An 11,738-nucleotide genomic window follows, 5' to 3' on the forward strand; every position below is an offset into this window, starting at 1 on the left:
AGCAAATAAGAAATTCATGTTACAATCGTGCGTTATCGAGGTTACCAGATTTAAATTCAGCTGATGTTCTGTTTTGGTAGTTGTGTAGGATGTCCAATGGGCCATTGTCCATAAGTATGCCCATTAGTGCGATAAAATAAGTTTTGTGAAAAATTGATAAATTTGTCCCGAAAGTAGCACAACAAAGAATGTCTCTACCACCCTGTATAAGTCGTGAAACATCTCATCATACGAAGCAAAAACCCACACTTGAACGCAAAAACATCAAAACACGAAAGTACACTTTTCAAATTTTTTAATATCAGTACAAAAATTGAGTCAGCTGTCAAAAAAGATCTAAAAATCTTTGAAGTGGACGTTTTTTGTGCAAGAAAATTCAGCGTGATACAGAAATGTCTTAGAAACATCCGTCGAACACTCCCACTTCCGTCTATAATGCGACACAAAACGAACAACCTGAAAACTGATAAAGAGAAATGCGAAGCGTTTTATAGTTTTTTTATAGCGTTTTCTAGAAACTCCATCAATTAGAAAGCGCCGAATTCTGTCCTAATTATATGTTCAACAAAGTAATTTTAACAAAACCTCAAAATATTAACATTTTAAATCACTTAGATGTAAGTAAAGCGGTATGCCCATTAGTCCGATAAAATGAGTTATCTGAAAAATATGAGTTTTCTGAAGATTTTAACGCATTCGGTATATTAGCGTTGATTTGTTTGTCGCGACAACTTGCTATGAGAAGCAACTGATATTCATTCACATTTCTGGAGGTACTCTCAGTGCTATTCTTTGTCATTCTTTGCCAAGATTCTCGTATTGCGAGGCAGAACTTAGAATTCTATAGATACAAAATTGAAGTTGAGACCAAATGCGTTTTGAATGAAGCTAACAGAATTTTTTCCGAAAATTTTTACAAGAAAGTGTTGACAATAGACGTATTAAATTTCAGCTCTAAACAGTAAATTGCTGTCTCCGGGCAAAGTTTTCTGCACCAACGTTTTTCTGCAGCAACAATAAATTTGTAATCGACCTTGAACAAAATTTGAGACGATTATTGTACACGTGTTGGTCTTCTCACGACTCGAATAGGAGTATTGAGATTCATATTTTTTCTTAGCTGACGCAAGATTGTTCAAGACTTGAACTTTTGGCTTTTTCTGTTTCGAACATTTACCTGTGTTTTTGATTGTTGAGTTCTGTTTTTAACATTAGCAAAAACAATAGCTTACTGGTAATATATAGTTAATAGGAACTGCGGTAATATTGTTATATATTAACCTCGAATGACGTCATTTGGAGCGCCCTAAGCGCCCCCTCCTCACCAACAGAAGCAGGTTGCAATAGATTTCAGCTTCCACTAGTCGTTCGAGAGCAATTCTTCAGACTTAAGTCGGTTATGTTCAAAAATTGTCAACGTTCATATTTCTTTGCAACATGTTTAGCAGTTATCGTTAGGGCGTGTTTGATTGCACAAATTGTTCACGGTCATACTATTATATTGGGTTTACAGTCTGTTCTTTATTTTTCTCCCAGTTGTGATTTTTAATTAACTGAATTTCTAGTTCAAATAAATAACGATTTCGTTCATTTATTCCACTGCCTGTTTTGTAGCTTGTCTTAATGACACATAAAAATTAAGAACGGCAATGGCAAATAATGACATCCTTTTGGGTAATTCACTTTGAAGTTACCCTTCATTCTCAGTAACAAATTGAAGATCTACCAGTAAACAGACTATTGATCAAAAAACGGAAGGCAACGCTTTGATCCTGTCGCGTCACTACGCTAAGGCATTAGCAACCATTATTCATTCATAAACGGGGGTTATCTCAAAATTTTCTTGCTATCTCCCAAAAGAAAATATCCTGGTGGTTGTTTTTTAAAAAAAAAACAAGATCTTCACTTTTGTATTTGTTGGGATTCTAATATTGACCTCACAACTTTGAGGCAACCCCCGTTTATGAATAATAAGAGTTGAGACATAAGCAGAGGGTTCTGTTATAATGAAATCTGATCAATTTCTGAATGAATTACAGAAGCAGCCTATCTGCCTATACAGTTAGTACTATTATAATTAATAATGTTTCTAATTATTATCTTCTGTTTTTCTACATTGATTAAATTTTCCAATAGCACAAATCTTATGTTTGTTTTAGACGGGCCACTGTACCTGTGAACCAATTGATGAGAAAATCTAGGCTCTTTCTCAACCGCCATTTGTAGTTTCACAGTGACTGTCAGCAGCATAATCATAAAAACTATCATTTTGAATTTTAAAATCAGTGTGCAACATTTCATCAAATGTCTATATGTATATAAAAAGTATAAATGTGTAATATGTATATAAAATGTATAAACGTATAATCTAAAGGACTGCTTTTTATTACGAAACTCAAAAATTGCTTATACAATTAATGAATTGATCAACTGAAACTGTAATCTCGCCATAAAAAGCGCCAAAGCGCCCTGTTGTTTCTGAACTACCATGGGAATATTTAGTTTCTTGGAAATACAAATCAAAATTATAAATTTTTTTGAATCACGTTTGATCAAAATTGGTTTTTAAGAATATTAAATAAAGAAGTAATCTAAAATAAAATGAGATTCGACCAGCTTTCTTCACGTTTATTTTGATTTAATAGATGTCATATAATCCCATTTCCATCCACTATCAAGAAAACAAATAAACTCAATATAAAATCATTATATTTCAATTAGTTAAAAGTAGCTACAATTCTTCTGTAAGTAGTCTTCAAAATGATAAACCAAGCAAGTTGCATATTCTCTCTCTGATTCATTCACTTGCCAAATACAGACTTCGCACCACCAGATTCTGAAATTAAAACAGACATTTACTACCAAATAGTCTCCAAAACATTTTTGCCAAAAGCAAAAATTAATTAAAAAGTCTATGAAATATCTTAAAAAGCGGTATCTTATCTCCATGTTGCGCTGGTTTTAGTCTTGAACAAAAGGCCACGGACACTTCTATAATAAATGTTTTTCAAGTAAGTTAGTTAGCATTGCTGTACTAACCAGGCCGCACAGAACAGCCACTTACTTGATAGGACAAGGTCCGATGGTCCTCGTCAAAAGATGCCAGTAGCACTACTTAGAAACTGATGCTTAAGGATAATAGGGTAGTAAAAATGGGGCAAAAAATAGGGTAAATTTTACGTGATTTATAGGGTCGTAAAAGTTTTGCAGTGAGCAATTTTATAGGAAAACAAAGAAAAAGGCATTAAGCAAAATTATTGCATACACCAAAAAATTCAATGCCGTATTCTCAAAAAATAACCGCTCCTCTTATATTTTTTGGACACTTTTGTATGTTTTTACATACAATATGCCCGCTAAATTTTATTTCAAACCGATTGACCTGGCTGAAATGTCAAAATGTTCCGTATAATTCAGCAAGAAACCAAAGCAACAAAGATGTTAAACAAGGATGATCCGTAATTTCTAACCCTTGTCATATTAAAATTAGAAGCTATAAATCAAACGATTTTTATTGTTCCGACCCCCACTTTAGTGGGGAGGAGGAACTATATACTCAACTGGGTTTTTTTTGACAATTTTGGCAGATCGATATATTCATCGTAGAGAGATATGAGTGGCATCATTAAAAAGCACGTACATCCTAGAATATGGAATTGAAAAGTTTTTCGAATTTCGTTTCTTACAGGGAGTTATCGAGGTTTAAAAATTTGTGAAAACTTCACAGTTTTTATTCACCTTTTCAGTAATTTTGGCTAAAGTTTGGCACAGTTTCGCTAAATGTTTTAAAAGCAATTAAAAATTTTAACCGTAGAGTGTTATTGTTACTGTTAGAGATAGAAGCGGGTTGCTCAATTGTTTGATTGAAGTTTTTTGGCTAAATTTAATGACAAAATTTTCAAATTTCGAACACTTTTCATCAAAAATGGAACAAAATATGCTTCACTTTGTTAAAGTTTGCCAGACTTAATGACCTAAAAACCTTGACAAAGACTTCATAAACTCCCAAAAAGCGCTATTTGAAAACATGCGCCCTCTGAGAGTCTTCTGGAGTTAAAATTTTGCCGTTTATTCCAGATTTAGTTTGATAAATATACCAAATATAGCGTTGTTTTTTTACATTTGAAGAATTTCACTCGAAAATTGGTCCAATTCGCAAACACCTGGAACATTTGGGCGGTTTGTTATGTGCGCGGCGAAGTCAGGGATATGTATGATATTATCATGGATTCCTACAAACAGAAGTCTTTTCATTTTGGTGCTGCCTTTATTCAAAAAATTTTGCTTTTGTTTTTCTAATGTTAATTACTGACAAAACTTTTATTCACGAATCAATTAATGACAGCTCCCGTTTACGTAAATACTAGACCAAAAGTTTGATATAGTTTCTTTTCAGAGAACCTAAGGGTTCTTATGGCTTTGAGGAAGAGTTTTAGTAAACTTTAACTGAATTCTTGTATTTTGCCTTCAATTGTTATACTTTGTGCAGTCTGATTACTGAGTCTAACCATTCAAAGATCCAATGACTTCCTCAAGAGGTGTAAGTGAACCTGTACCATGCATTCGGTTGCTACAAAAAGGTTCTTATGTAATTGAATGTATTTGTTTCAAGGAAACTTCAGTGAATTTTTGATTTTGTGAATATATTATGATATTTTAGTTAACTTTTTGCTTATTCCCAGTAAATACAGGTGCATTCTTTTGCCTTATAGAATCAGAATTAATTTTGTGGCTGATTGTTTTAACAGAACGTTTTCTTGTATTTGGTACTACGAGTTCTCATACAAAATTTTGTGATTTTTGTGTATAATTGCCCATTTTTGCAATTATCTTTGTTTTTTTTGGTATATTGTCACCTTGCTTAACAATCTAACTGAAAGCACCTTTATAAAAATTGGTGCTGAAGTTTTTTATTGTTTTCATAACAAATGATTTTAAGGGCTGCGACACCATTCCCTTGCAGAATTCGTTGTTAATTTTTGATGTCGTATGCCAAATATTGGATAATATAGTTTCACAGTGGCCAACTAGAGTTAATAACTGATATCGGTACATATCTATAGGTTTTATTTACTTTCAAATTAATTTTTGAAAAAAAGGGTAATAATATTCTTTAACTTATCCCTTTTTTTCTGGTTTACCTTTTTTTCCGTATTTTACAATGTTCTGTAACTTAGCCTCGTTAATGAGAGGTCTTTTAAAGGTACGTTGAACCCTACAATAAAATCTCTGTTGTTTAAACGTTTTGACTGATGTCTTCAGGATTTATACAATTTGTTTACGAAGAATTTTTTAAAATTTAGATAATTTTCAAATTCTTTGGTTCTGTTTGCTGCCATTTTGTGATAGTAGTTTTACAAAAAGACTTTCTGATGATCAAATGAGAGGTAAATTAAAATTTTTTGTTCTCATGTTTAAAATTCCAAAGATTTAGTGGCTTTGGTTTCGTAAAGTTATTTTTAAAATTTTGTACTTGTGCTTGTGTTTAATGTTATTTAATAGTCTTATGATTTAGTCTCACTAACAACCAGCCCAATTAGTTTTTCAGGAAATTTTAAGATAAACCGTTCAATTGTTTAGCCGAAAGCTTGTTGGCTACAAACTTTGAAAATAATTGTTTTTGAAAAAAGACTATGGAGTTTTGAGAGTTGCCAACCTTATTTCTGTTACCTTGTAGCTTAGCATCTCTGTAGACCGGTCATATCCCTTACCTATTGAACTACAATTTGTTTTTGTAACGGTTTTATTTTCCACGAATGGTCTTCCTTCATGGCACAACCAGTTTTCATGAAAGATTCGCCCCTTTTTTAAGGTTTTTTTTATTTCTTTTCACAATACCACAAAAATGGGCGCCATTTGAATCAAAATTCTTGTCATTGGTGAACAGCGTAACGTTTTATTGGCTGGGACATCGTTTTCGTGCAAATTTTTTGCGCAAATTTTTCCTTTTTGCCTGGCCTGTATTTGTCTTTGTTCTTTTTGTAGTCGTATGACATATCCTGGATATAATGAAAAGTCTCAGTCGCTCTCCATGGAGATATAAAGGAATCTCTCAATGATTTCAATTGATGCATAATGTTTATCAATTTGAAACTAATTCTTTTTAAAAAAAAGCAATGTTTTATTAAACTTTGCCCTTTTGCTAAATTCTTGTCGACTTGTTACCAAGAAGCATTGAGGAAAAGTCTCATAATTTTTTTTAATGAAGTAGAGGTTAATCTTCTTTAGTATAATTTTTATCTGATGCCGTTTTCATTTGGTTATTTTTGGTTTTCAAAAAATGGACAACGAGTTTTAATCTTAATTAATTTTTGTAATTATTTGATTTTTATCGCTTTTTGTTCTGGTAGACATAATATGATGGTCACAGGTCTCATCGGCCCTCTTAGATAGATTGTTTTATTCATTTAGTAGTTTGTTGAACGATTTGTTGATAAGTTATTTTTTTATCTCCTCCTCATTTGGTAGACAATTAATTGAAAAATGTAGATGAGCGGGGTCGGACATTTATGTGCGAACGCACATTACCCAGCCTCCTTGTTTTTTTTAATATTGGTTTATGAATGAAAAATGTGGAGCAAAAAAATTGAATTAATTTCTTTTCGGCAAAATTTTGAGCTTAAAGTAGGCAAAAGAGAATTTGAAATACTTAAAATATTTTAAAATTATGTATGGAATACCAAATATGTATGGAATACCAAATTATGTAGGGAATACCAAATAGCAGACATCACTTTATTTCCTAATTTTTAAATCTGACTCGTTGACAGTATGACTCGGTCTTATCGAGTTGAAATAGAAAACCAATTTAATCAGAGAAAAGTTTTAACTGTAATCAATTTTTTTCTGAAAACATGTTGAGTCTCTTTAAAACTATTGTTTCATATCAAAATCTGCTTTCTAAAAGTTTGATGTAAATTTTTATTCTTTAACAGAAGCAGCAATTATTTTTCAGTTAGCGCCGCATATGCATATTGCATAACAAAAGTGTCTTAAAAAAATATTCAAACCGAGGTTTTGTATTCTGTTTAGCGATCGGATTTGGGAAATTTCGCAGAGCCGTTAAAACATTACTGAGAAAATATCTAAATTCAATCACGTTCTTTGATCAGTAGTTTCTTTTCCACATGTCGTCTCCAAAAATAAACTGAAATTTCGAGGACTTCTGAATTTAGCTTTGTGCAAGAGAGGGTCGCTTCTTAAAACAAAAACTACGAACAATTCCATGGCTGCAGTTTGACTGGTTAAAATGAACTGATTGCCTCCCAAACCAGACATCTCTCGTAATTCAAACAAAATCTAGATAATAAAAATAATAAATGAATGAAAACTTTTTTAAATTACTAGTAATCATTTAAAACGGTTGTTGTTCTCATTCCAAATAAAGAGCTGAAATTAATAGCGAAGATTGTTCATTTTGTAATCCGAAATCCTTAGTGCACATAATTAATTAAAAACTTAGAGTAATTGTACTTAAAACATTGCCTTAAATGGACTTTTTTTGTTTTGATGTGATACAATTTCTGGACTGATTTTTTGTGGATATTTACAGACCAAACTATTAAAATTTTGATCGGTTTTAAGCAATATGATGGCGTGAAAAGGATTTTTTTGCAAACCTTAAGTCTCATTTTTTCGAGGAAAGAAAAATGTCTCAATTCGGTTTTTGGAGAGCTTTTTAAAATTAACCACCCTGTAGGCGTCCTGAAAAAATATCGACCAAAGCGTCAATTTTTTGATAAACCAACCTTTACTGCAAGACATTCACAAAACGCTTGTAGTTTGATTACTAAGACCAACAATATGGCATAAAAACGGATTATATTTGGTCTTTTCTGTGATATTCAAGTTGGAACCAACAAGTTTAGGGATTTTATGCCGATAACAATTTTACTCTGGCTGATCATTTAAGCGAAACTCTTAGCGCACAAACGTTTTAGTTTTCCATAGGCCCAGAACCCGAGTTGTCAGAAGGTTTTAATCATAGAACTTTAATTTTATTCAGCATTGAATTCCTAATTCAAAAAGGTAAAACTATAACCTTGTCAGATATGAAAGTTCTATGGCTAAAACTTTTTCATAACTGGAAGTTCTTTGACAAAATTTTTCATAGACTTGCCATAATATGAAACGTTTTTGACTTTTGGGGTCAACACGGTTATAGATTTATAGGGGCATCAGAACTGAGCATAAAAACTATTCAACCTACGTTGCTGTGAATCCATAACTTGAAACGTTTTGCTCTTTTGCCACTTGTCGCTCCCTTTCGGCTGACTCGATGCAGCGCCGCTCTGCTGCTTAGCTCCGAATACCGAGCCCTGACTGGCTGGCTGCGATGATGCAGCCTCACTCTGATTGGTCGAATCAGATGAAGCTGGTTGTTGCTTTGAGAAAGCGCTGCCGCCTTTTCCAGCGCCTAATTTGGATTCCATCGGAGTTCCATCGGGGTTGCTAGTTATCCACTTATGGGGCATAATATTGGTTATAAACTACTATTACTAGTGGAAAAGTTAAAAATAGTTGAAAATTACTAGGCTCAAACCAGAATTCTAGGTAAACTCTATAGGGAAGACACTAAAACTGTCCTCGTGTGCGGTGCTACAGATCTTTAATAAATGGAATATTCTAAGAAGTGTTCACATTCCCTGTTACAATCAAACTGTGAAAGTTAACGTTCACTTATTCATAGAACTTGTGAAATAAAAGTTGAATTTTATTTTAAGTTTGAGCGCAAGAAGGTTTGCAGCAGTTTGCTGAGTTGTTATTTGGTAACACGTTGAGTTAATCTTCATGCTCAAACCAAATTCAGAACCGTATGGTTTGAAGACATGCGTTAGAATTCTACACATAAGTGTTCAACTTTCCCAAACGAGTATATATATATATATATATATATATATATATATATATATATATATATATATATGCAGGAATTCATAAAGGTATTAAAATGCATTCTTATCAGCAGGAAACAAATGTCTTTACTATATGCTCCGAAATAGACGCCAGACATTTCAATGGTCTCTTTGTGAAGTGTTGTTGCAACCAACTTTAATAAGTTTTAACCGCTTTTTAAGGTTTGTTCAGGCCTCAACTTATAGCTAAGAGGTATTTGTAAACAGCTATGTAAAAGAATAAGTTCGTTTATACAATAGCGCGACTACATGATCATATATATTCACTTACTCTCTTCTTTACTATCTATAAATCTTTAAAAATATATCTCTGAATCTTTAATGAAGTCTCAAAAACTTTGCAACTTGAGGAAATCCATTGCAGCAGAGTTATTATGGAATATAAACTCAGTAAGAAACAATTGATTTTTTTAATTTAAAGATAACTAAACCCTAACCCTACTGACTAAACTCCGGGTAACTTCGCAATAATTATCAAAAACCCAATTTTTTTTAAAAAAAATAAAAACTCGTTGAACTTTTTGAGCACAATTATTGTTTTAGCTACGCAAAACAATGCTTGAAGTTTACTCTGATTTCAATATCCTGATCCGAATAAAATCAGTACCTTTGAAATTAGACAGACGATACTTCGAAAAAAATAACAAATGTTGAATGAAAATTTGGTCAGAGATTAAAATTTGACGTTTCAATTCTTTCTATTCGAATCAAATTGCTGTTGCTGCCTTTAGAGGGTCCACATTTGGCCTTTAACGGTATCAGAATTATAATTTAAGAAGAATTCGGTTCCAGATTTTCCATTATGAGCTTTAACGCTTAAATTTAAGCCTTTTTCTCTCTAAAGCCCATTTTCATGAACTAAGATGCGTTTTGTGAAATTTTTTGGTAGGGGCACCAGCTCGTAATACTAATTTGATGTCATTTAAGATAAAAGAGGACTGATACAAAACCAACAAACTACATCAATCTTGCTTTTACTGGTTCAAAACATTGTCTTGAATAAAAATGTCATTCTAAATAAACCTATATCATTTATTAAATTTTCTTTGAGAAAAACTTGTTTAAAAAATAGCCTTAGGGACGATTAGTTATAGCAAAAAAATCGACAATATATTGAAAAAAATCAGGGTTTACTTCAAGCTTCAGCCTCTGTTCCTCAAATAAACAAAGGATCTGAAATACTCACTTTTTTTCTTCTGGTAGAACTTTCTCCAAAATTATAGTAATAATTTAGATTGATATTGTATAGAAAAATAGAATTTGTGGACATGCGAATGATGAAATATGGGATACTTTTTAAAACGTCAATCCAGACAATTTGTGAGCAACCTGAAAACTTCGCACCGATTGTATTCAATATGTGCCGGCAACTAAACAGAACAAGTGAATTACCTGCTGATTACTGGTTTGTTTTCTTGGGAAAATGCTGTTTGGCGTGACAAGTACCTAACAAAAATCTATTTTGGCATAAGTGTTATGATTAACCATTTTTTTCATCACTTAAGACTTTGGGATTCTCGGTTTAAACTGATCGATGTTGATTTGCCACTTTTACACTATGATAAAGAAGTTATGATTTTATTAGTACATGAAAACAGAAAACTTAAGCGATTAACGTCGGGCGAACGGTTAGCAACTGTAGTAGCCAGATGGGGCTTTAAGATGCTTTGCATTAGGACATGAAAAGGGAGGTGAGCGGAATGGGGGTCGCAGGGGGAGTTACTGAGGGGAGGCCAGACATTATATCTACTGAACGGTAAAAACAAGTTAGCACCCCCTAACTTTGCAAAGTAAAAATTCAATTTTTTAGTCAATATTACTTCTACTATAAATAAATTTTCGACCTGACTTTCTACAGCATTGATCCCCTACACTAGTCCTCTCAACTGCCTATGAAATTCAGACAAAACCCAACGCTGACTTATCAGAAATCCCAAAGTCAAGTTGACAAGCTCCATCCATGTTTCACAGTAAATAGAAAGTCACAAAATGCGATGTTTTCAGGTTTGTTCAACTGTGGCTAAGATTGCACTTGTGTTAAACATTAGAGAAAAAATGTGAAAAATTGTGATCTTGGGACAACTTTTTATTCACTGTGAAACATGGATGGAGCTCATCAACTTTACATTGGGCTTTCAGGTAAGTGAACGTTGGGTTCTATCTGTATTTCATAGGCAGGTGAGAGGACTAGTGTAGGGGATCAGTGGTGTAAAACTTTAGTTCGAAAATTTTAAATTGCCTCAAATTGAATTTTTACTTTGTAAAAATAGGGGGTGCTAACTTACTTTTGCCGTTCAGTATAATTGCTACAAATATCGTTTGCGAGCAATTAAACAGTTGAGCAAATTACCAACGAGTGGCCGTGTATACATTGAAGCAATTTTCCTTCCAGTTAATTAGGGAAATTTACAGCTGAAAAACATAGAATCAAATCACTTGCGGGTAAATGAATACTTCCCTTCAATGTTTGTTTATAGAATGAGGAGCAAGTATCAAATCTCAAAACACAATTCATAACTTTTTCTCGCAAATCTCACAAAGAAGGGGCAGATTAAAACTTAACTAAGTACGCTGAAAGCTGACACTATTATCGCAGGAACTCTTGCAAGTTGCTTCTCACTTCTGTGGTATTAATTATCTAGCTGCTTGTTAAACTGTAATTCAAATAGTTAGTAGTTTTTCCACCCAAGATTTATAACAATTAAAACTTTGAAGTGGAACTGGATGTTTTAGTATTTAATTAGCTTTGAAATTTTGCGAGATAGAATTGCAGCAGCATCATATGTTTCTTCTTTGTCAGTATTATCACCAAAGTGAACAACT

The 11,738-nt window shown here is 32.9% G+C and overlaps 1 protein-coding gene across 1 annotated transcript in view; it reads left to right on the forward strand.

Moving 5' to 3' along the window:
- LOC142348357 (uncharacterized) overlaps nucleotides 1-2,365 on the forward strand; it is a 44,075-nt gene extending 41,710 nt beyond the window's left edge. Inside the window, exons 8-9 of the mRNA XM_075399676.1 lie at nucleotides 2,040-2,061; nucleotides 2,160-2,365. Of these exons, the coding sequence (XP_075255791.1) occupies nucleotides 2,040-2,061; nucleotides 2,160-2,179 (42 nt within the window). The 3' untranslated portion in view covers nucleotides 2,180-2,365. The remainder of the gene's footprint in view (nucleotides 1-2,039; nucleotides 2,062-2,159) is intronic.
- Nucleotides 2,366-11,738: the final 9,373 nt, after the last annotated feature.

The sequence above is a fragment of the Convolutriloba macropyga genome, chromosome 10 (assembly GCF_964194025.1).
Source record: "Convolutriloba macropyga chromosome 10, txConMacr16.3, whole genome shotgun sequence".
In the NCBI taxonomy this organism is placed as follows: Eukaryota; Metazoa; Xenacoelomorpha; order Acoela; family Convolutidae; genus Convolutriloba; species Convolutriloba macropyga.